Source organism: Fukomys damarensis, unplaced genomic scaffold (genome assembly GCF_012274545.1).
Source record: "Fukomys damarensis isolate Sample0158 unplaced genomic scaffold, DMR_v1.0_HiC HiC_scaffold_4, whole genome shotgun sequence".
In the NCBI taxonomy this organism is placed as follows: Eukaryota; Metazoa; Chordata; class Mammalia; order Rodentia; family Bathyergidae; genus Fukomys; species Fukomys damarensis.
Genome location: NW_022900916.1, coordinates 50,935,390 through 50,962,136, shown reverse-complemented (window position 1 = coordinate 50,962,136; position 26,747 = coordinate 50,935,390). Strand labels below are relative to the sequence as shown.

The 26,747-nt window shown below is 36.8% G+C and overlaps 1 protein-coding gene across 1 annotated transcript in view; it reads left to right on the top strand.

The window, feature by feature from the left end:
* Positions 1 to 26,747, top strand: part of Mdfic (MyoD family inhibitor domain containing) — an 81,655-nt gene that overhangs the window by 2,588 nt on the left and 52,320 nt on the right. Inside the window, exon 3 of the mRNA XM_010621905.1 lies at positions 20,079 to 20,201. Coding sequence (XP_010620207.1) covers positions 20,079 to 20,201 — 123 coding nt within the window. The remainder of the gene's footprint in view (positions 1 to 20,078; positions 20,202 to 26,747) is intronic.

The following is a 26,747-nucleotide window of genomic DNA, read 5'->3' as shown; positions in this document are numbered from 1 at the left end:
GGTCCCCGGGCCTGGAGGGAGGTGGGGCGAGGGGGAGCTTAAGTGCCCGGGGCGCGGATTCCCACCTAGTCGTCGGGAACTTTTGCGCAGTTCGCGCTCATCCAGCCAAGTTCGCCCGGGATTTCGGCTCTAGATCAACAACCCGATAGGAGGGCGGAATCGGCTGGTCCCTCCACTCCCGCTACTTTTGGTAGCGGAGAAACAGGGTGACAGGACAGGAAGGCTTCTTCCTTAAGCACGTGCGTTTCCTGGTCTCACATTTAGACGTGTGCGTTCTGAGCGTTTCTCTAGGTCTCTTCAGAGCTTGTATCCTCCGCAGATCCTGCCCTGATGCCTCTCTTTTAGCAAGCATGCTCTGGCCTTTTCATCTTTCTGTTTCTTAGGGCTCCTCTGCAACCCGGCTGATAATCCAGGTTTCTGTGACCAATTACTTTGGAATGGCTCATGCATATGTTTTCACTGACTGTTTTGTTTTGAAATAAACATGTTTTAAAAGAAATGCTTTCCAAGAATGAACGACTTAATGTTCTTCCAAAAGGAAAATATTCCTGTTACTGAAAACCTTCCATAAGAAGCTTTTAACAAGTTAGTGCCTCTTAAAGGTAATATGCGTCAGGATTCCATTGTTGACTGAGAGCAAGGGTCATACACTTCTCTTACATAGTCTTTTAAGGATGGTTCTGAGCTAAAGTGTTCTGATGCTAATATACATTAAATAATTTTCTAGGCCTCAAATATACCGCCCTATACCACCATAAGCATATCTGATCGCTCTCTTCTCCCCCCATAATCGTGTACTGATTACTTGGGATATTTTGAAGGCAAGAAATGAAAAAAAAAAATGAAGTTAATGTTCAAGCCACAGTAGATAAAAGCAGAAAACATCGTGGTTAAATTAAAATGTTCCGGCATCCAGGGCTGTTAAATTGAAATACGTTCATCATTTTCTTTGAAAGAGTGACTCATTTTTTTTTTTTTTGCTAAACATAGAAAATAAAAATGATTAGCTGCAGAAAAGCTGAGAACTAGAATGATAAACATATGTTTTCCCAGAAGCAGCCCATGTTCTCCTCATTGCACTGTCAACACAATCATTTTCCTGTCATTAGGCATGCCCTCAGTAGTCATATCGACTCATTGATGGGCTGTTTGTGCTCCCACTTGAGCTGTTAATCACTATTGTTAAACAATGCTTATGTCGAAAATTAACATCAGACACCCAAGGAAAGCAGTTGGATTTGAAATAGTTAATATGTACAATCGCCAACTTAAATGATAGGCATTTTTAAAATCAGCTGGGAGGACTTGGAGTGGTACTTCAGTCACCTGTGCGCCTCTCAGCCTTTTGGCATCAGGTGATCTGACTGTAAGGAGCAGGGCCTCCTCCAGGGCCTGAAGGAGAATGCTTTCTGCTTATGACACTCGCCTTCTCGGCATGGAGACTCTTCAGCTGTGTTGTGCCTGGACATTAGCTACAGCATCAGTTTAACTTTGACTCAAAACTTTCTTTAAATAGAGATCAGTTTAATTGTAGGTCTAATATAAAATTGATTTTTTTTTTTAAAAAAATCTTAGTATCTTGTTAAAATACTGTTTGAAGCAGGTAGATTTCATAGGTGTAATTAAAGGGGAAAAATGGGAGTGATTAGGAAGAAGGTTCAGGGTGTAGTTTCCCAGGAACAGGTTGGTTTAGTTGGTAAAGATGTTTGTGAAGAAGCTTTCTTGAAAGCAGTTTTACTTTTATGCCCATCTTAGTGTTCTTACTTCTGCCTTTTGATTCTTTACGATCTTTTCAAGAACAGTTTAATAATGCTGTTGTAGAAAGTCACTGCTTGATTAATTGAAATGTAATTTTAAAATTCTGTTACATTAAAGTCAATGAGAAAAACAGTGTTTTAGGAAACTTAAACAAATTCATAAACAAGAAGGTTATGAAGAGCCCCCTACAAAGTCAAATTTTATATGCACAGTAAATACGTAAAGATATAGTACATTGAGCTACCATACTTTAATCCAAGGCGTTGGACTTGAAAGTTGGAAGTGCCTTGAGGAATCCTCTAGCTTGAATTCTCCATCAAGTCTTAAGATTTCATCTTACCATTTTAGGTGGTGTTTGGAAACCTGTAGTCTACATTTTAGCATTAAGGAGTAGGTTTAGCATTAAGGTGTACCTTGTAAAGAATATAGCTCTACTTTTCTCAAAAGTCTCACCTTTTTATCATGATTCCGCAAGCTTTAGTATTGGAAAGCATTGCAGAACATGGAACATGTTTCCTGTGTGTTCCAGAAATTGTTGTAGAGCAAGGACATAAGATCGTATGTGCTAGGCTGTAAGAGGGAACCAGGGTGGGAGTCAGAAAAGAGGGAGAAAAGGAATATTAGGTCTGAGGAACTCAGGGCAAAGGCTGCGGCTAATTATTGTAATGTTAATGTGGGTTATCTTCTAATACTTCAAGATACACTGGAAATCTGAATTTTTATGAACCATTTCTCCATTTTTAAGGGTTGGCAAATAGTTAAGTATAATTTTTGTCTAGATTAACCTAAACAAGCACATCTGCCTGCTGGATGTGCCATCTGAGCAGCTGATTTGTAATCTCTGTTGTTGAAAATAGAAAACAAACATGTAATTTAAAACTACTTTGCTATTTATGACTAACTGCTAAAATATTGAGTTACATTCCTGTGTGAATCCCCTTTCAAGGCCTTGATTAGGGAAGGAGAAATTGGGGAATGACAATTTTTGTTTTAAGAGAGGATAGGGTCTTTTTATTTGTGGTTCTTCCAATTGTTTCTTTTAATTGAGCATTTTAAAATGGATTGTACCTTCAGGCAGTATTGAAAATCTAGGTATTCTTTGATGTAGTTTCTAGAATACATACATTTTGAAACCTTTTAATTAAGTGCTTCATTCATAAATTTGACATGCAACTGGAGGAATCTTTAGAAATAATCCAGCCTGTTCCTGTTTTAGAGGAGGGAAAGGATGACCAATGAATTTAAGGGACTTGCTCAAAGGCCCACAGAGTCAGTAGCAAGAAATCAGGCAGAAGCACAAATTATACAATGTATGTCATCGTGATAAATGTGGTTGTAGGAAAGAATCAATACAACGTTTTCATAGGCGATAGATGCATTCAAGTTAACAGGCTTTAGATACTGCTACTCACTGGAGCCTGTTTCCATCCCAGCCCCCAGCCCGTTGCATTTGCCAAGATGTAGACAGTTGGACTCTGAGTGCTGGAATATACTTTAATGTGATAATGTGTGATTTAATGCACTCTTCTCTCTTGGGAGAGTCCTCTGAGACTATTAGGCGGACTTTTCATAGCAGGATGCAAAATGCCAGTGAAGTTAATTAAAAATAATCTAAAATAGAAGCCAGGGAGAGGGAGGATCTTCAAGTCGAAATTACATAAGAAAAGCTTTGACTTAGAAGCTTAGCTGGGTTGTCAGGAGTTTACAGGGGCTAATCAGATTTCCTTTTGGGGAAACCTGTTTATTTCAATTTATATGTCATGCCTATACATACAATATCTGTACTCTATTTTTGTCATGTCATATTTATCTTTTTAAGGATAACATTTCTCAGGATGTGTCATCTTCTGACAGCTTCTGTCCCTTCTTCTCAACTGGGGATGACTTTGCCCTCCAGGAGACATTTGGCTTTATCTGGAGACTGCAGACTTGTTTGACCATCCTAACCCGGGACAGGGGGACAGGCTATGTGCTGTAGCATCTAGTGACAGAATCCAGGGACACCGCCTAACACCCTGCAGTGCACAGGATAGAGCAGGTCTGCCACAAGACTGGTCCAAACTGCGGAGAGTGCTGAGATCACCAACCCCTGCTTTCCTTTTCTCCTGGAAGCCACTGCTATTTTAGACTTCACTGCAGACTTATAGAATCACAGCCCTCTAGGTGTAAGACCAAAGAAGCTGCTCAAAGTCTTACTTAATTCTAGTTGAGAACCATTAATTTAGAGGCTTTTATTTGTAAAATGATGTGTTAAATTAAGACTTTCAAGAACACACAGTTTTTCTTTTTTGGAGGAGAAGTTTTCACATAGCTCTAAAACAAAGCATGAGATAGCAAATAAATAAGATTTTAGTACTGTCTTTCACCACCTAAGTAGATGTTCTTGTTCTGCTATCCTACACTGCTCTTTGTAGACCTCAGCCAAGAACACAGTGAAGAAAGCAGACCTCAACTTTTACATGAGTTGGGTTCATTTGTAAGTTGGACTTTTGAAAGCTAAATCATACTTTCTTATAAACACAGTAGTAAATTATAGTTAGTTTCATAATAAATCTCAAAAGATTGTGGGAATTAAATTTTACTAAGTTTTTTATTCTTATAATGATAAATCCCAGAGAATATACTAGTGCAACACTGGTGGCCACATATAAATAACTAAGAACAAATTTAAACCCAATGGAAGTTAGTTCAAACTGATTGAGGAAGAAAAGGCTTAATTAGCAAAATAAAGGAAGACTTGTGGATTTGGGGGAGGATTTGGAGGCATTTTGAAGAACCTTAAAACTTGCAGACTCAACTTTTTTATGTGTGAAGAAACCAATGTACATTTTGTAAGTTTAGCTCTAGATGTGTAAGGCTTATTCGTTTATTTTCCATTTGCTTCCAAAAAGAATCAGACAAACAAGAGAAGCAGGGAACCAGACAAAAAGCTAAGAAGGGATGAAGGGCATTGAGAAGAAATTTAGGAAGAAAGGAAGAGGGAAGAAAAGGAAGAAGGAAAAAAGAAAAGGAAAGGGAGGAAGAAAGGAGAGGAAAGGGAGGAAAGATGAAAGAGTTAAAGAAAGTGCATCTGTAGATTTGAGAAGCATTTGAAGAGGTTGAACTGTTTGAGCTGAGAACTGCAGGTCTTTGAAGGGACAGCATAGTGTGAGCTGAGTAGGGGCCAGCATGTTAAAGAAAGAGGTAGCATAAGAGAGGTGCAAAGAAAGTGTGAGGACAGAGCTGGAGAGAGAAAAGCATGTCTACCAGGGGGGTTAGAAAAATCCCAAGGAAAAGTTTTAATCTGAATTGGACCAGGAGGAAGCATAGTTGTAGGATTCAGCCCGGTGAAGATGGATGATGGAAAGCAAGACATGGAAAAGATGGTGACAGAAGGTTGGGGCTTCGCGGGGAACACTGAGCATTGTAGGAGGAGCAGAGAGGGAGGGTAAAAGACAGGGCAAAGCCAGTTTTGGCAGCCTCCTGACCCTTACCCTGAGAAAATTTGTATCAACAAGAATAATTTCCTTGCTGGCAGTGATGAGCCTAGAAGGTTTTTTGGCAGGAGAACCAAATTGGTGTTTTGAGGAGATAAACCTGGTGGCAGTTCAAGGGATAATTCTGGAGGAAGGAGGAAGACTGGAGGTGGCAGTTAACCAGGAGTTTATTCCAGTGGACTGACGAGAGAGTAAAGGACCTAGGGCAGTACCAGTGGGAATGGAATCGCTGAGATAGATTTAAGGACTATAACAACCCAAGGTAGAGCTCTGTCTTGCTTAAAAAGGCCTTTCGAGGACATTGATGTTTACTTACTTGTCTTTGAATCTTTTGAGACCAAGCCTATTGTTCACATTTTACAAACTGAACTGGTAGGGTTGGTTGAAATGTTTGACATAGGAGATGGTAAAGTGGTAGAAATTTAAAGTAACAAGTAACTCGATGTGTAAACTGAGCAGAAACCAAGCAGGACCCGTTGAGTCTTTTGATTGAGTAGATTCTGGAAAATTTATCTCTAGCTATGATAGCCCATAGGTGGCTGGAAATGAGGTTTTAGGACAGTGATGAAGGTCAAGGTCAAACTCATCCACTAAATATTCACTTAATGGATGGGCACAGGAGTGAGGGAGAAGCAAAGAGCAAATTTTGGGAAATGGCTAACTTTATGAGTAGCAAAAGGAAACAGAAAAAAATATTTGTAATGATTCCTCATAAAAGTGTTGGATATTTGGTGGTTATGAAAGATGAAAACAGTTGCTATTATTGAAGGAGATGCAGAGCATGTTGAAGACTCTTTACGACAGGGTGGATTGAGCATGCCACATTTTAAAGTTAGGAAACAATAGAATATGGGAAGATCAAAGACCATGAGATTGAGGAATAGTAGTGGCACTGAGCAGAGTATTTAAAATGGTACAGTTATAATTTTGAGGAAGAATTCTTACCAGTCTTAGGAAAATTCGGATTATTTCCTTTTGAGACAGGCAAAAGAAAAAGATAGATGATAATTAGGAGAACTTTTGATATAAAAGAAAGAGAGGCTATTGAAAGCCTGCCTACATCTTCTCAATAAAATACATTTTTTATGACATTTGCTGAGAGCAAGGGTGGTTAGAATGACTAAAGAAATTTGAGATGTGTGGAAAAGATTTGGAAAAATGAAGAATTCCAAAGGGAGTCAATCTCTGGCACACCAAAGCTGCTCATTAACACTGAGGGCTTTAACTGAGAATGAATGGCATGAACTCTTCTGGACATGGATCAGCATGGTAGATTGCCTTTCTCAGAAAGAAACATGCCTGGGAACAAAAGCAGAGAATGGATTTTGATCTTACTGTAGGTTTAGGGGCTGGAAGGGTGCAAGGGATGGCAAAACAAGGGACTAGTATTGTGTAAGTCTGGGAAAGTGCCTTTGTAGGCACTGATCTTGTTTCTAAGCTGGGTGAAGGAGCCAGAGAGACCAGAAATGTTGGCAAGCTAAGACTTGTGGTGAGCAGAGATTGTGCTTGATTAGCTTGTTTGCTCAGTATATGTACAAAGATTTAATATATGTGATCAGATGACCTTTACAGGGATACAAGGGAAGCTATGGAATTTTTGGGTGTGTATGGGCTTTTCCTGTTTCTTTGAACCTTATTTCCTGGATCATTTTGAGGTGATTTTATGGAAAGTAGGCCAAAGAACAGAGTGAGATTATTTCACCAGTTTTATATTTTTATGGTAATAAAACTTAGGAAGAAAATAAGGAAACATAAATTGTCACAATCTAAAGTTATGCCATTTGTAAATGGAAACTTGTTTAGAAAAGAAAAATTTAACTGAATTTTCTTTTTGAGGTAATGTCAATTCTCCTTTACAAAGGCAGAAGATAAATGAAGTGATTTATGTTTCTACTTCTAAAAGTCTTTCTTCATGTTCTATTGTGTGGAGATTGATTCTGGACTGTCTTGAATTTATATTTTGGATCACTTTAAGTGTTGGTGGTTCACTGGAACTGACTGAAAATGGTTTAGCTCTTCTGGGTCAGTGCTATGCATATGAAGCAGTTCTTTTCATGTAATTGTCTTCCTTCCTGCCTTCTCAATCTCTCTGTGCCTTGCCAGTATCAATTTACTGAGGTGGATTGAACTTTTAATATCGTCTTTTTACATTAGCACACACGTCATCTAGGAGGAAATTTTTTTAACTTTAAAGATTTTCAGTTGAGTTATAAGTTACATTTTATAGATTGTACCTATAGGCACTTAGGATTTACTAAGTAGGAACTGTGAAAAGAGCTATTTTAACAAGAGTTTAATTCTGTTTGTGGTTTCTATTTGCAGTCTACTTCTGTTTTCATATTCACAGTCATGTGGTATAAAGAAAGATGATTCACATGCATGTACTTATTTGCCTAAGTTTTTAGTAGTCCCAGGGATACAGCCTGAAATCATTTTTTTTTAAGACTGGAACAATTTTTGACTATTGTGACACTTGGAAGAGAAAACCTTGTCCATAAGTAGTTTTTGTGTGCCTACTATTTATAAGGTCTTATGAATATTAAGAGTGTACAATACTTAGTTGTGACCACAGAAGATTTGTAAACTAGTTTAGAGAAGATGAGATAGGAGTATCTACCACATTCAATTTCATTTCCTTATTTAAATATCAGTTCAAGATTGCAACCAGAACATGTGGCAGATTAACCAATGGCCAGTTGCAAGTCAGTGGTAGAATTTTGGAGCTTAGGCTTTAGCGTTCAAAAGAGAATCTCAGGTGGCAAGGAGTCACTTTTGTTAGGGTTGAGCTGCAAGTGACCTCAGCTGAATAATATATAGATTGTAGTTTAAAAAAAGATTTTTGTTTTGAATTTCACAAAGCTGAGCACTAAACATAAGGCAACTTGTGGCCCAACAGGTGTCAGGAACTCTGGCGCTATACCTCAGAGTACAAAGAAAACATCTTCCCATCTTTACTTTCTCTACATCTATGGACAGTCCTCCTGCTCTGTCGCGTGGTGGATCCGCTTCTGACTCTCAGGGTCTCTGTGAACATAGACCTACCTGTTCATATTTCTTGAATTATTGGAGCGGCATGCAGGATCTTTCCTAAGTTTTTCTAAGGGGTTTTAACTGCTCATGTTTCACTAATGAAGCTATCAAACATGGAAAAGCTTAAAAGTATATAAGAAAAGAAGCAAAACCCCCCAGAAACAGAGCTTTTGTAAATAGGGAGGGGTGGAGGGGTAGAAGGGAGGGAAGGGGAATGGGAAAAAACAAAAACTAAGTTATTTCAGGTATAGGTACAAATTCCCAATGATGAATGTGATCATAATGTATACTTAAAGTAGACCAATAAAGTTAATTTTAAAAAGAGCGCACAGTGTTAACATACGGACTGTTTTAAAATAACTAAATCAGTTTCTCATCAAGATGCAAAATGATAGTAATTCTCGATTGAAGAAGAAATATATTCATTTGTTCTGACTGGAAAGTAACTCTGATTAGGGAGAGGAGAAATTAAGATGTTGGTAATGCCTTCCCTAGATGGAAATATGTAGATTTAAGAAAAATGGGGGAGTTGTAACTAGTAATATCTTGTAATTGATTAACAATGGGACAAGGGAAATAAGGGGAAAATAAAGAGTTGATGCTGTTCCTGTAACTACCTTTGACCAAGATACAGATCACAGATGGAGAAACAGGCAGATAGAGAAGAAAAATGATGAATTTGGAGAAATGTGGAAACCCAACTGCTGAAGGTGGTAAACCCACATAGGACATTGAAGGAGATGGATCTTCACGTTTTCCTTCTGAAAATGACCAAAACAGTGGAAGGTAGCGAGGTCATAAATATGGCAGAGCCAGAACTGGGAAGGTGGGTCCAACAGAAAATCCAAAGCATGAAGTACCCAGAGATAGGAGGGAGAGAGTCTAGAAGGTATGAGCCTAGATTAAATTATGAGAGCCCAAGGGTGTGGGGCTTTGTGAGAGATAACAAAGAGAATATGTGTCTTGACCTCAAAGAAAACCATATCCGTCACTCTGAAATGCAAGAAATACATTTCTATGTACTTCTGATTCACGTATTATCTTACCTGTGTCTTTACTACTATTTAACATGATTCTCTCCAGTGTCTATGTATTTCTAGATCAGGCTCTACCCTAGAAGTGCCTTTGCAAGTTCACTTCTGATTTTCAGTGGCCTCCATTCTTGAAATGGTGCCAAATAAGGGTTCAGCCTTTAACCACAGAACCAGAGAAAGTGATCTAGATAAAATAACTCTTAACTAAGAACAGAAAAGATTTTAAAAATTGTAACACTTTAAGAGTGATTCTGGTGAAAATGTATAGATCAGTGAGTCTCCACATGTTCAAAAGAGGAAGATGGTGGGGCCCTCCATTAATGAGGTTCATAGACGGCTACTTAAGGGAACTGGTTACATAGTGTCTCTGGATTTCAGCAATCAGATGCTCTTATGTGACAGATATACATAGCTTTCTAGGAAAGATTAAGAAGACTGTTGTGAGCAAGGGGTGTAATTCAGTGTAGAGTACTTGCCTAGCACCAGCAAGACCTTAGGTTCAGTGCCCAGTACCAACAAAACAAAACCACCAAAAAAAAAAAATCACCCTTTTGTGCCTATATAAATGAACAGAAAACCACTGAACAAATTGAAGGTATTTAAAGAATGATAGGAAAATATGAAATATTTTCTAATACAGCACTGTAGTACGTATGGAGTGAGGATGAGGCATCATTTTCCGTGACTGGTTAAACTGATTTGTCTGGTCTTTGCAAAGAGCAAAGTGTGATGAATCAGGGACAACTATAGAGAAAATAGATTTTAGCTGACTGCCAAGAAAGTGTTCAAATAAGTAAGTAATCTCAAACTGGAGTAAACTGTTTCTTCTGAGGCCTCTTCCCTATCCCTGAAGTATTCTTGCCTGCTGTCCTTGGCCTGTTCTGGGGGATGTTGAGTGTTCGAAGTTTTCATCTGAATTCATCTCTTCGGTAACTCAAGGGACCTCTAAGAGTATAACTTCAAATTCCACAAGCCTATGAATGCTTGGTGATAGCATGAATATTTTTATTGGCTGAGTAGATACAACTGAAACAGTACGTAACTGAGAAAGTCAGAGTTTCTGTGCCTCAGGGTCAGTTATCCTAAATATATTTTTAAGATACAGAACTGTAGGTTTAGATATAATGCAGTGCCAGAGATTATGGAGATCGAGTCAGTGTGTTCTGGTGTCTCTATCTGGTGTCTCCCTACCTTTTTTAAAAGTAGGAAGTGCAGAATTTCTCCTCATTCCTTATTTATTTCCAACCCTGATATATTGCAATGCATTTAAAACTGTAGTTGCCATTTGTCTATGCTTTGCACGTCCATATGCAATGACATAATATTTCTTTCTTTCTTTCTTTTTTTTTGGTACCGGGGTTCAAACTCGGGTCCTTGTGCTTTCGAGGTAGGCAGTGGAACCACTGAGCTAAATCCCTGGCCCAATTACATAATATTTCTAACTTTTTGGTATGTATGTCTTCCTCATCTTTACCAGCTCCAAGCCTGTAAACTAATTTAGTCAATGCCATTTTTTTCATTCTTTCAAATCTAATCATACCAGTAGCTTCCATGTACATGTGAAACCTATTCTTCAAAAGAATGTGCATTTTAGAATGTGCTCAGAAATCTTACCATTTTTCAAAATACTGATGACAATGAAATAATTAAATTAAGTGATTGAAGCATTCCATAAACATTTATAATGTGCATATAATTACATAATAACTTTCTTGTGTTTATAAAATTATGAATTTTTATGCATATGCTCAATCATCTGTTAAAATGACTTGGTAATTGTAACATGTTTTGGGACAGTGAGATTTTAATCCACTTTACACTGTTAGGCAAAGTAAGTTTAGTTTGCCATTATTCTTTAAAGGTCATTAGACTTGAGTGGTTTTTCTCTCTCTTTTTTTCTGTTTTGGATCCATGAAGAAATGAAATTCCAGAGCCTCAGGTCTTTCTAAAAGCTGCACGTTTAGTTTGCCATTATTCTTTAAAGGTCATTAGACTTGAGTGGTTTTTCTCTCTCTTTTTTCTGTTTTGGATCCATGAAGAAATGAAATTCCAGAGCCTCAGGTCTTTCTAAAAGCTGCCTTATCTTTACTTTTTTAAAGGTTACATTTGGGAAGCATTTGTAGACTATCCACATTGTTTAAAGCCTCTGGGAAATACAAACCCAGATTTTTTTTTCACTTTTCCCAAAAGTTTTATGCTCAGATTACTGAGGTTTCATAAACTGGATTCCATGTAGATTGTCTCTAACAATCTTGGCTTTCGAATGGAAGAATAAAACTTAAAATTGTTCAAAGCAATTTTCTTGATAGATAATGGAGATCTGAGTGTAGATTTTTGGAAAGTAACCGTGTACAGATTTTACAGATTGTAAGTGATCTGTCATAGATTATCCTCTGTGAGACCTAATTATGCAAAAGTCCTAACATTTAAGCACAAAGAGAGCTGCTTTTACTCCTTTCTATCAAAATGTATTTTACATTGATTAAACTTTATAAGGTTTTATAAAAATTTCTGTTGAGCAATTTCATCTTTCACAAGTGGAAAATGTATTTGGTGTTTGGCTTGTGAATTTACACACCCTTTTGCCTATTTCGGCAGAACATTTAGGGTGACTCAAGAAAGTCCATTCATAGGCTGAGGATTTAGCTTAGTGGTTCCACACTCTGTCTTGCTACCTTTCAAGCGCAAGGACCTGGATTCGATCCCCAGTACCCCACCCAAAGAAAATCCATTTAAAGAAAAGATCAGAACTGAATAATGGGAAACATAGATAGCCCAGAAGATTCAGGGGGAAAAATCAGAATGGACAGATGTAAACTGTAGGATCAAACTCAGTAATTCAATTTTATTTATAAATTTGAGTTAAAAAGAAAGCATTCTTCCTGGAATTTCATTATCCACAAGGGAATGAAAAACAAAACCACACACAGACTCTTAAAAGAAGCAATACTTTTCCTTATTCAATCTGAAGACAGATTGCTTGCATGGATTTTTATATAGCAGTTAGAATACAGTCCTCAATCTCAACAGCATGCCTATGACATGTTTATAGCAGGTTTTTGGAAGATGCTTAATGTAATAACACTTAACATAATAATCTTAGTCACTGTAAACAAGCTTTTGCTTTAAACCAGACACCTGCTTTGTATGCCTGATTCCATTTATTTCGAGATGCACCTCCTGAGTACTATTGTGATTCCAATGTTATAAATGAATCTAACAAGGGTTACCTTGCCCTAAATCCACATTATTAGTGGTGACCCCCACACCTTGATGTCAGAGCCCACAGTCCAGTAAATAGTAAAATTTAGAGGCAGTTTTTCTGTTCAAGAGACCCTACAGAGAATTACTTCATTCATAAGGAAGATTTCAAATATTTGGAACTTTAAATGGCAAAGTTGTCAGTATTTAATGAGAAACTCTAGTGTGTTCAGAAATTTGTCTTTTTAAAAGTGCAAATATCTTAAATATTTGACAAGCTATGTTTTCCTGAAACAGCCCTCTGAAGTCCTCTGTTACCATTATTTGTGAAAAGCATTTGGCTATAGACATATTATATTTGATTGGTCATACATTGATGGGACAAACTGTCCCTCTTTAGTAGTTAGAACAGTTGTTATTATAGAAAAAGTTTAGCTTACTCTTTTTACCTACACATGGCAGGACTCGGACCAGTTATTGATTACCTGATGGCAGGTTTATATTCAAAATAAAGAACAACTTAACTAGTGTACCAAACTGACTGAGAGTAGAGTATGTTCCCATGTGGGCTACTGTGGGCTGAAATTGCTTAAAATTTTGAAGGAGGACTGAGTAGTATAGTAGAGCTCTCTCCTAAGTGGGATTGGAAATTACCTTTCCTACTCCTCTACTCTAGTCTCTTATTTTCATTTGGATATCTGACTCAGAAAGTTACTCTGTATCTCATCATTAAAACTGAGCTAATGTTTTCTTCCTTATTTATCATAAATGGGTTTGAAGATTAAATGAATGTTGTATATTAAAGTACTTTGAAAGCCAGGCGTGATGGTGCACGCCTGTAATCCCAGCACTCAGGAGGCTGAGGCAGCAGGATCGCTGTGAGTTCATCACCAGCCTGGGCTACATAGTGAATTCCAGGTCAATAACTACATAGTGAGACCCTGTCTCAAAAAAAAGTCCAAACAAACAAAAAACCCCAAAAAGTAAAAATAAATAAATAAATAAAGTACTTTGAAATTGCTAAGACAGTACTGTAATTGCATAAACATTTTACTACTATTTTCTTTTAACAAAAACAAAAAGAATTTTCATCTTTAAAACCCACCAAACAACTACATACCAGCTGAATGGCTCTTAATGGTATATATAATATTTTATTTGAATTACTATCCACTTTATTAAATGGTCTTAATTTGTTCCCTCTTGTTAATCACTATTTAAATTATTTGATTCCTCTACTTCGTTCAGTAATACTATCAAGATTTTACATTTGGATGACCCCAAAGATAAAATATTATAGAATTTTAAATTAAATGAACATTTTATTTACTTGAATTTTTCCCATTCTTCCTTAGCAGGAACAATTACAATTGGAGTAGATTGCTTCTTACTATTCAGGCTCTTTTTTAGAAAAATATTAAAAAATAAAGGATATTGATTATGTAAGATAGTCACTTCTGAGTAGGGCATATTACATTTAAATTGATCTTTTAGCAAATTTTTTATTGTATTTATTTATTTTTTTTGGGGGGTGGTTTGAGGCAGGGTCTCACTATGTAGTGGAGACTGACCTGGAACTCACTATGTAGCCAAAACTGGTCTCGAACTCACAGGAAACCTCCTGCCTCAGCCTCCCGAGTGCTGGGATTACAGGCGTGTGCCACCACGAACCACGCCCGTTAACTTGATCTTTTAGAATCTTTGTGTTTTTTTTCTTTGGCATTTTTGTTTTGCTTAATTCATGCTTGTCACTTTTTTTGAGAATTAACTAAAATTCAATGCCTTACAAAGGCTCTTCTGCGACTTGCTCTCTTCCATTAGTAATACTTTTCAGAGCGATGGGGAATCTGGTCTCAATTGTTCTGCCCTGTACTGTCAGGTTTACAGATTTCGAGAGCCAGAAAGACCTTTGCAATAATGCACCACATTGCTGAGATTTCCTGAGGAAGAGAAGGAAGGGAGCGAGGCAGGGTTCCAGTCCCACAGCTGGTTGATCTTTGGACCAGAATTATGACCCGGGGCAGTTTTGCCTATTCGCTGTTTTGAAGTTGCTTGATTTAGTGTGTGTGTGTGGAGGTGTACACGCGTGCATGTGTGTTTTAGTCTCTCTAGCTGGAAGATTTGTTGGCAGGACCTAGCCTTTCCTCAGGAATGGATTTTCTCCCACATATATGTCCAGACTAGGCCTACTGGAAGTAACAAATGCCAAACCTTTGAGGGGAGACACCTATGGTGTATGGCTATCTTTTGGCATAGTTTTATTTTAAAGGTGTCAACTTTTATTTAAATATATAAAGCACATTCTTTAATATTCTTTCTTCCATTTATCAGTAAAACTGGTTCATATCACAAATAATTCAGGTTTTGCATTTTCTTGGTTGTCCTGACATGAAGGCAGATATAAATACCTCTCTGTGAATTAGATGATTAGGCACATTTTCATTTTTTTGATTACTTGAAATCTTGTGGCAAGGTGATAAGTACCAGAATATGTATCTCAATATTCAAATGTTCTTTTCAGTTTTTTAAAAAATAGTTATGAAGTATAAGAGAACAGCTTACTTAAAACAGTGGCCTCCAAACCCGGCCATCTATCATGATTAACTTGCCCTTCTACTCACCAGTACCAGCTGAGCTAGGACCTCTAAATTTGGGGCCTGTGCATTTGTAAAGAGCTTTACAAGTGATTCTGACACAGCGTCAGAGTAAGAAATTTGGCTTAGAAGAACAGTACATTTGAGATTATAGAGGCCCCTTTTCTAAGAGAAAATTGCTGTATCAGAGAGATGCACGTATTCCATGGGTAGGCAGAAATCTTATGGGAAGGTGCAAACTGATATTCTCCGTCACTGAAATTCCCAGACTGCCTATAGGCTATGCCCTTCCAGCCCACATAATCCTTAAATCACAATGACCGATCTCCATGTATCTAGGATGAGTGTGATAAACCAAGACTGTGCCTTTCGGTCTCAATTCAAAAGTGACACACAAGCCTACATAGTTAATAGAAATCTGTTGTTACAAATTGACATTTTAGCATCATAATGAGTAGTGATTTATCCAGCCACTGAAAGTTGTAATAATGTTGAGTCTGTGCTTGGATCTGTGGTGCCTGCCTTACAATTGTCTTATTATATTCCACTCTGTCTTCAGCACATTTATTTAGTGATATGAAGCTGCCATATGGATATTCTGCAAACTGAGCAAGTATTAAAATGATACTGATGAAATAATATGAATTATTATAAAGTCACAAAATAGTCAAGTGGTCACAATGCTTTAATTTATGAAAGTAGAGAATTGGCAAAAGTCACTTTAAATTTTTAGTTGGAACATTTCTGGGTCTCGTTTTCGGCTAGTTGCTATAGGGTACAGCAAAAACCATAGAATGAATGGTGACAGTTTTCAAAAGAGGCAAAATTGTGTAATTAGTGATTGTGATGTAATAGTAGCTACATATACTTTATTATGTTAGTGTAAGGAGACAGAATGTTTTTTCTTTTCCATTTTTGACTTGAGATCGACACTAGGGATCATCTAAGTCTACCACTTACCAGGTAAGGAAGTGTTTTTTAAGAAAAAAAATTAATGGTAAACTAAACTTTAATAAAAATTTAGAGCAGAAGTATCTTCCTTTTCCGCTAGCAATAGGCTACGTAATGGTAAATGTGTGTGTATATGGATGGACCACATGACATTTTCATTTATGCAGAGCAGAGTCGAGAGGGTCTATGTTTAGCACTCGAATATTGGACATGATTCAAGTATGAGTCAAGTGTGTCTAGAGGCTTTATTCATACCTATTTTCTTTTAGTCAGCAATGCTTCATAATGCCTTGGTTTCATGAATTAATTTTAATGGAATTAAAGTTGAACAGCTCAAAATTATATAATTAATTTCATTCAGCCTCAATTAAAGTTACTAATTGAATCAAGCCTACTAGCATGACACCTGGCGGCTGGCAGCTACATAACAGTAGCAGCAAGTATGTGGGACCCTGCTGACAGGCTAGTTCATGTATGCTGGTGAGTTTGGTTAGAAATCTTTTTTTACTGAGCATCTCAGAAAGGCCTTGAGTTGACTGTAGCAGTGGAAGATTTTTGGACTTGTTAAAAAAGTAAAGATTTTAACTGAAACTACCATCACATGAAGATTACATTTTCCTATGATGATGCTGAGCAAATGTTACATAAATCTAGAACATGTTGGTTTAGCATGCTTTTAATTTATATTTTATTGCTGTTTGTATATGATTTTGCTTTCTAAACATATAGAGAGTTGAAGACATTTTCAGAGATCTCAGCCTCTGAATTTATTCCTAAATTTATGTCCATCTATCTATTTTAACATGCTGCAGTGTATTTCATGGCAAAATTTTTCAATTGTTGTGAAATCCCCATGGTACATGAGAAATTTTTGCATGTGCAGAAAATTTTCCTTCCACTGGAAATGTTAACGCGTTGACTAACAACTTCTGTTTGAATCTGTTTCCTTTTTTTGCTTCCATACTTGACATCATCCTGCTTTTCTTACTTTTCTAACTCCTTCCCAATTGTGCAGATGGTTCTCAATACTGTTCTTTTAATATATTCACTCTTTTACTGACCTCATTAATTCAAAAGACTTCAACAATTGATCTTTAGGAAGATGACTGTTTCTGGCTGTACGTTTTGTTTTTTTTTTTTATTTCTTTCTGGGCTTGCAAATTTAAATATCCAGTATTAAACTGATCCATTAAAGATGTAATAGTAACTACATATACTTTATTATGTTAGTGTAAGGAGACAGAATGTTTTTTCTTTTCCATTTTTGACTTGAGATCGACACTAGGGATCATCTAAGTCTACCACTTACCAGGTAAGGAAGTGTTTTTTAAGAAAAAAAATTAATGGTAAACTAAACTTTAATAAAAATTTAGAGCAGAAGTATCTTCCTTTTCCGCTAGCAATAGGCTACGTAATGGTAAATGTGTGTGTATATGGATGGACCACATGACATTTTCATTTATGCAGAGCAGAGTCGAGAGGGTCTATGTTTAGCACTCGAATATTGGACATGATTCAAGTATGAGTCAAGTGTGTCTAGAGGCTTTATTCATACCTATTTTCTTTTAGTCAGCAATGCTTCATAATGCCTTGGTTTCATGAATTAATTTTAATGGAATTAAACTTGAACAGCTCAAAATTATATAATTAATTTCATTCAGCCTCAATTAAAGTTACTAATTGAATCAAGCCTACTAGCATGACACCTGGCGGCTGGCAGCTACATAACAGTAGCAGCAAGTATGTGGGACCCTGCTGACAGGCTAGTTCATGTATGCTGGTGAGTTTGGTTAGAAATCTTTTTTTACTGAGCATCTCAGAAAGGCCTTGAGTTGACTGTAGCAGTGGAAGATTTTTGGACTTGTTAAAAAAGTAAAGATTTTAACTGAAACTACCATCACATGAAGATTACATTTTCCTATGATGATGCTGAGCAAATGTTACATAAATCTAGAACATGTTGGTTTAGCATGCTTTTAATTTATATTTTATTGCTGTTTGTATATGATTTTGCTTTCTAAACATATAGAGAGTTGAAGACATTTTCAGAGATCTCAGCCTCTGAATTTATTCCTAAATTTATGTCCATCCATCTATTTTAACATGCTGCAGTGTATTTCATGGCAAAATTTTTCAATTGTTGTGAAATCCCCATGGTACATGAGAAATTTTTGCATGTGCAGAAAATTTTCCTTCCACTGGAAATGTTAACGCGTTGACTAACAACTTCTGTTTGAATCTGTTTCCTTTTTTTGCTTCCATACTTGACATCATCCTGCTTTTCTTACTTTTCTAACTCCTTCCCAATTGTGCAGATGGTTCTCAATACTGTTCTTTTAATATATTCACTCTTTTACTGACCTCATTAATTCAAAAGACTTCAACAATTGATCTTTAGGAAGATGACTGTTTCTGGCTGTACGTTTTGTTTTTTTTTTTTATTTCTTTCTGGGCTTGCAAATTTAAATATCCAGTATTAAACTGATCCATTAAACTATAATTTCTATGAAGGAAGGTTTAGGTTGTATCTGATAATTTATTGTATTCCTATTACCTTGTGTAATCCCTAAATATCTATTGTGTTACAGACACACTTATTTATAATTAGTCAATTATTCTCCTGATTTTCATATTTTGCCAGTCAGCTTCAAACTAAGAACTTTATTTTCAACCCTATACTCATCTGTGCAAGCCTCTAGTTTCTCACATTTATGTTTTTTTCTATCTTGCTAATCAGTTAAGCTCTCATCAAGTTCTACATGAACTTTGCTAAGCCCTTATTCTGTGCTCCTTAGATGAAGCCATATTCAGTGATTTTCAAGAATATAATTGTAGTCAAATCATCTGAATGAAATATCTTCTCCCCCAGTTAAAGTAGAATTGGTGGTACAACCCAGGAATCTGCTTTTATTTTCAATAAAATTTTCCAAGTTAAATAATGTGCAGTGAAGACTGAGAACCATTGTTGTGTAAAAGTTTACTGATCTTCCTAATACCTGGCTTTGCTTAGGCATTTTATAAAGTTGCTGTGAATACTTTCACATATTTATCTTGTTTTAAAATTAGGTTTGGATTTTTCATCTTGGAATTAAATGTCCACTCTTTCTCTAATCAAACCTTTACAGTCTTCTTCTTTTTAATACAAGGGACCAAACCCATAGAGCCCTATCTTCTAATGTCCCCCTGAAAGTACTTCACAGCCCAGAAAGTTGGAACCTTTGCTCAAGTGCCTGCCTTTGGAGTTTTTTCCATGCTGTTCTTCCACTTTTCTCCCATCTGGGCTTTTTGAAATCCTTCTAATCTTTTAAAGACCAACCAACATGCACCGTTTTTATAGTGTCTTTCTTGATCTCTGAATCATGATGAGTTTTTTCCCCTTCTTTTGAACCTCTTTAGTGCTCTGGGCCTTTCATAGTGTGCATTTTACCCGGTGTTATAGGTTGCTTTTGTTTGACTTACGTTCCCAACAAGACTTCACATATTGGCTTTCCCCCGAGAACTCATAAACCCCCATATAAATCTCTCATCCTCGACACCCTCTTGTCTGAGGATGTATTATACATTCTTTGACTTTTTCCCTAAATTTCTACAGAGAGAACTGGTACTTGGCTTTCTACCTCTGTACTACTCTGTCACTCCTCATTGAACTGCAGCCTGACTTTCATCTCCACCATTCATTGGAGTCTCATCTCCTTTGATGCTTTCCCTGGCATACCTGCCCCCTAGCTGTATAGTCTCACTCACTTTCATGTTTATGTAACCTTTCCACATTTCTCTAGTATGGCAGATCACTTTCTATTTTAAAATTCCTTATTTACTAGAACCTTAGTATATTATGTTTACCGTGAACATTTCTGTTTCTTCAATGCACATTGTAGGAGTTCATTGAATAACTGCTACTGAGGAAACGCTTCTACTCCTGTTTTCTTTAACTGTGATAGACTAAGACACAGGAAGAAAAATCTGCACCCTACAAAACTAGGGAAATCATGTAGCATTCAGTGATGATGAATATGTTATTCTTTTCTTTTCAGAAAAATGTAACAAGGACCAAACTGAGAAAGATGTAACTCACGCTATCAATCCACACTTCGCATATGAAGAGAGTCAAGACCAGCCCTTGTGGGGGAATCCTTCAGATGGTGAACTCATCAGAAGTAAGTATTTTTGAAGAGAAGATGTGGGTGATTGGCGGATATACTGTGATAATATGCTCTCAGTCAATGCTCATACAATTCTACACATCTGTAAATCAGGAGTTTACTTGAAAGTGTTTCCATTTGTATGTTAAACTGCAGAGCTAAAACTGGAATATAAATAGTTCTGTCAGCTGCCATCACTTCTTTAAGAAAAGAAGAATTGACTCACATGTGCTGGATTAGATTCTCAGAGAGATTTGTCCAAACGTCTTAGTTCCTTACTGAGCAGCAACTCAGTGGGAATCAGACAACTCTAAGGAAATGTGGACAGTGCAACTGTAAAAAAAGAAAGACACGTTATGTATTAATCATGCAACTATGATCTCTATTCTTACAGCAAAAACAAATCCTTTTTATTATCGATTATGTTGTATCAGCATTTATGTGTGCCTTCACCTTGATGCTCTCCTGCTTTCTGAAATTGCTCTGTAGAATATTATGGAAGCATCAGTGCTTTGCTTATGCTGAGAGTGCCTTTAAATAGCGTGGCTTTGGCACTGTTCAGCATGGTGATTCTGGGTGAGATTCTGCTTGAGACCCTCTAGGGCCTATGTTCTGGTAGATAAGTCCCCGCAGATGAATTTGAGATTAATTTGCCATATAATGAATTATATATAGCCAACGTGTAAGTGTAAAGATTAATAGAGTTCTTTTGAAATTTCTAATTGAGTTAACTAAATTACTATGTCTCAGTCTCAGTTTTGCAAAGCTGGCAGTGAAGAATTCACTTCTGGAAATCAAGTATTTTATTTACTTAAGTTTAATTCATCAGTTCAGATAACTTCATAATGTAGACCTTTTATGGTGTTACATTTCACATTTATAGTGTTCAGAAAGTTGTAATATTCCTTTCTTCTCTAGAATACTTATTGCTTGGTCCAAACAGATAATCAAACAGAATAAAGCCGGGAAAAGGGAGGAGGGGTGGGGAGAAATCAACTTAGCGGAAATCACACAGTTACAGTAAAAACATCAATGAAGGAAATTTCCAGTTTTCAAACAAAAGCTCTAAAAATGAGTGTATTTTAGTCTAATTTTGATTTTGATACACTTTTGTCTTGGGAAAGCTAGTAGAAAGGAAGGAAATTAAACTCATATTGTTGAGTAGCAAGATTTATATAGCTCTTACTAAACAAACATGATTTCAAGTACATATTTACAACTTTTCTCAAAACTGATAATTTCCCTTTATTATCTATATATCAATTCTACTATTGTGAAAATTAAGATTTTGTGAAATTCTGGCATAAATTATTGATAATTTCCTAGCAACCAGAAGTAATGAGCCCTCTAAGAGGTCTGTGAGGCAATTTTAACTCCACCTTTCGAGAAGTATGAATTCACTCTCTCTCTCTCAATATGATTTCATGTTTTTTACTTTAATGGATTTATTTTTTTTATTATTTTGAAGAGATTTCTTTTACCAAGGGCTGCACTAGCATGATATGAGTGAAATCTCTTAGGACAAAAACAAAGTACAAATACTTGTTGCATAAGGATATGGAGAATTATGTTCATTTGATAAATTTGTGCTGCTTGGTGAAGCTCAATTCAGTCACAGAATTCATGTCATTTAAAGAGAATGGATTTAGCCCCCACCCCTCTTTTCTCCTGTCTATACTGGTTAAATGGATAGTGATAAAAAATATTGCCAGAAATAGTGTCGTTATTGAGAAAGTGATGCAGTCTGCGCCATGGGATCCTGGGGACATAGTGAGTTTCCTACCAATGGCTCTGGAAGAATACAGAGATAGGAATATGATCACTCCCTCTACAAGGAATGCTGGGAATATGGACAGATGGATGGTACACAGGTGTAGTGGCCAAAAGGCAGTAATGCCTCTCCGGCTGGAAAGAGGAGCTAGCAAGCATTTCCAGACTTTGGTAAACGGTGTCTGACTGACTTCGGACTACAATTTTCAAAAACTCCTATTTCTGTTCTTTTCCAAGCCACACTCTTCTAGGCAAAGGCAACTTTCTTGGATCTGCAGAAGTAAAACTCATATCTGAATTTGCAGAAGTGGGACATTTTATATCATCTCCATACTTAACTCGATTCTGGATAGCATTTGAAGCTATTATGGTAGTGTCTACTGTTCCAGCTCTCTGACACTGGACTCTTTGTAGTAAGGACTTTCCCTCTTTGGCTTTCCCCATTGACTCTCTGGCCATCTCTTGTATTTTAATGTCTGACTCTCTTAACCCTGTGTTTAGAGGAGTTGTGTGCTTGCCCCTTGCTTCCACTTGTAGCTCATATCCGAAGCCCAGTAACTCTTCAGTAAGAACAATAGGCCTCTCGCGCTCCATCGGGAGGAGGGGAACATCTGGTGAGTCAGGCCTGGCCTGGCTGCTGTGCCAGGAGTCCTGTGTGGCTCCCTGAGCACCATGGAAGAGGCGGACAGCTGGCTCTCATGGAACTGATGTTAGTTTCCCACTGTAGCATGTGTTTGGCAGGATAGAGGGAGCATCAGAAAAATGAGAGCGTCTGGGGTGTGGGAGCGTACTCAAATACACAGCCCACTCTTTTTTCCAAGCTTCCATGGGACAGCTCAGCTGCACAAGCAGGCAGTGAAGGAAAAGAACTGTGAAATATGAGTTTTTCTTTCTTTTTAAGAGTGGTTACTAAAGGCTGGCAGCTCAAGCCTCTGTTGTCCTGGATTCCTGCTGCCTTTTCTGTTGGACATTTAAGGTGTAATTTATAGAGGACTGTTAGCTGTCAGTGTGATGAGGCTGTTTTTACTTTTGGTTGCAGAGAATAACTGAGCCCTGGAAAATCAAGGGAGTGGCTGCTTTGGAAATTGCATTCTGATTAAAGGGTGTATTCTTAGGCTTCATAAACGAGATCCAAGCTGAGAGTAATTTCCAAATTATTCTGTGAACTTTAACCCTGACCTCGGTGGACCACCTCCTGGTGGCTCCTACCAGATGCATGCTTCACACTGAAGTTTGTGCTTTGTCTTCCGTGTTCCTATTAGAAGATATTGCAGGCAGCAGACCTGGGGTGCTCGAGTCTTCGGGGGCTTAGCTTTCAAATTGGTTGCCCCTGAGTTGCTAAGCTATTAGAGAATTTTTTTTTTCTAGAAATAATAAATAAAAGAGAAGAAATCCATATGGAATCAGACATTTCAGATAAATAGGCCACACGCAATCTGGTCAAGGAATATGTATTGTGACTCTCTTATGAATTTTAAATAAAAAAAAAGACAATTCAGCCACTTACATTTGTTAAAATATTAAACAAAATTAGTAAAGAATTAGAAGCACAAAAGATGTTTTATGAGGAAATTTTATCATTGTAAAGTTTTCTTTTTATTTTATGAGTTTTTCATCCTTTTAAAGTTTACAAGACTTTCATATGCTGAGAAAATACTTCAGCACGTAATTTAATTTTTGGAGTGGAGATTAAATTTTCAAGTTTATAAAACTTCTTTTTATGAAAGTACTGGCTAATTCCTTGGCTTTTTGCCTCAGACAACCAGATGGAGTACTGGTATATAATTGGAAGTTTTACTTGTATTAATAATTACTGTTCCTCTGGCGTGATAAAATAAATGTTGCAGTTGAAGTGAAACCCCCAATTAATATTAATAATTTTTCTGTTTAGCCCATAATATGTATAAACTGATAACAGATAATAAACAATATTATGTGTTTTAATTAGCCTAGAAATGAAACAGAAATAACACTTTGCTCTCAGTCTTTGGGAGAGTTCCTAAGGTAGAAAGGTGTGCATGTATATGTAAAGTGTGTGTCCTTTTGCTTATGCTTAGGCATATATAATATTTTGCCTTAATTTAGGTCAAATTCCACTATCCTAATTATTGTCTATAAAGAGCTTACATTTTTCTTTGTTCCTCTTTCTAAAATGCCTCAGGACTCTATCTCAGATTTTTCTAGGTCTTTTTGAAATTTCTTATTACTTAACTTTATCCTTGGACATTGCTTTTACATAAATGTCTCCTAATTCTAAATGTTATTACTTAACTCCAGAAATTTTCCTTAGCTTCTCTTCTGAAATAAATTTCCCATTAAATTAAACTATTTTGTTCAGCTAATTCTCTCCTTTGTGATTTTATAGAATTCCCATGATCTGAAGCAAAGTTAGAATGCTCTACTTAAATGGTAATCCCCATTCTATTTAACCCATTTATTCATTTTGAAGAGTTTTTAGCTCTCGTAATGTTAAGCACTTAATTGGCAGCAGAAAGCACGCCGTTGTCTAATTCACACTTGCCCACTCTTATGCAGCTGCTGTATCGTGCCTTCTCACTCATCCTACTACTTGAAACGTTCTTCTTGGCATCGTCTGAATTTCCTCTCAACCTCAACGGGCTGTCGTTAGGAACTCTATTATTTCTTTTCCTAGTCTTTGCCAACTTTCCACTGACCATCCTCTAATAAATACCATTTTATCACTCAGGGAATGCTATCTTTATGCAAAACAGAGAAAGAAAAGCCAATATTCAGATACAGTATTTCTGTACTTAGAGCATTTCTCACTTTGGGGATAAGGAATGAGCATCAAGAGGCTTAGATTTAAATTTCTTCCACAGCTCTCTTTAGTGCATGCACATTTCAACAAGTATTATTTGGTTTTCCTCAGAATTCACTTTATGTAAAAGAGACTATAAACAAGCCCCCAAATAAATACCAGCCGTATGTAGCTTTTGGATTATGTTTCCTAGATAATCGAGAAAGTTAATTTTGCATGATCATTTGATCTTTTGGAGGAGTATGGGGAGCAAGTTCTCTCACTCCATTTTTTTCAGTACTGGGGATTGAACCCAGGGCCTCACACTTTTGAGACCAGCATTCTATTACTGTATATGTTCCGCCTTTTTATGTTTTATTTTATTTTATTTTCAGACAGGGTGTCTTTTAGTTTCTCCAGCTAGCCTTGAATTTGTAATCCCTCTGCTTTAGTATGGAGGAGCAAGTCATTCTGACTTTTGACATGCTTAATCTTTTCCTCCTCCATTTAGAGATAGAAATTTTTCTGTTTTTCAGTATGTTGAACAGATGGTTGTGTGGCTGCAGTTCAGATGCTTTGGTGATTGCTATAGAGAAAAATCTGACCATCAGTTATTCCAAAATCAAACTAATAGTTTGGTTTCAAGGTTGGGTCATTTCTGATGGGCCACTTTATTTATCCCAATGGTCAGTGGCAGCCACTGAACGTGTTCTAAAATAGAGATGTAGTTTCCTCACAAATTCTTCCTCAGGACGCATGTGCCAGATTCATCTGCGCTCTTGTCAAGAAATTGGGGAGAATCAGTGTCATTTTTTGTTTTGAGCATTTTAAGATTAGGGGTCCTGAGGCCAATGCGAACAAATTGCCAGCATTCAGACCCTGTCTACGTCATTACTACTGATGGTGTCTAAGCTCTGTGGGCTCTAATCTTTCATTACTAAAATGGTGGTGTTAATGCTAGATACCTCATTGTGTGACTCTGAGGACTATACAAGAAAATCCTCAATCGGCACAAACATAAGTGAGTAAATGCTCCATGAATTGTTTCGCATTATTATTACCCTTGAACTTAAGTATACCAGTGTTATGACTTTGTATTTCTTATTCATCATGGTTGTATTAGGTTACATGTCCACAAGGACTGGGGCACGTAGATTAAATTTTACTGAGAACCTGGATGTTTATATCAGTAATGTACTAGCATCAGTTGGTTATAGATTTCAAGCGCTTGCAGAATGACAAAATGTATACAAACCAATGTGAACAATGTAAAAAGGAGAGGCTATTTCATGGAAGTAGATGGTTGTATATATAATGTTTTGTCTTTTCACCAACCAAAAGGTTATTTTTCCAGATCCTTTCCATAATGCCTGCACAAGTGATCAGATTCATTTTTGTGAAGATTGTATGCAATTATTTTAAAGTGTTTTGTGTACTCTAAAAAAAAATACTTGTTATTACTGCTATTAATGTTATTTTTTCTAATTTATTATTTCACTCTTCGTTTTTATAAAATACCTTGATATTAGATCTTTAATCCATATCATACTTCTTTTGGTCAAAAGTTTTCAATTACTTTCTGATAGTCCCATATACTTTTGATCTTTAGAGGAGGAAACAAGAAGGTGTTGAGGTGTGAGTGCTAGATGAGGTCTCATTAAGGGGACTAGATTCCTTTCTCTTTCTTTGGGAATTCTTCAAGCCTGGGAATTGGATTAAAATTCATCTCAAAAATGCTAACCACTGAAGAAATAAATAACATTTAATGATCAAGACCACAAATGCTGTGGTCTAGATAATTTTGGTTCTCAACCCTCAAACTTTCTGGATCTAAATATTCTGTGAACTTACACGCTCATTTTCTGTCAAGTACATTGTTATATTGAACTTTTGGGATTAGAAATTAAAATGTAACTTTGAAGACTGAATAAAAATTGATTGCATTGATGAAGGGAGGGCAGGGACAAGGGGAAAAAATGAGAACCAAGACTTGTCATGTAGAGGTACAAGATCCCAACAATGAATGATGAATG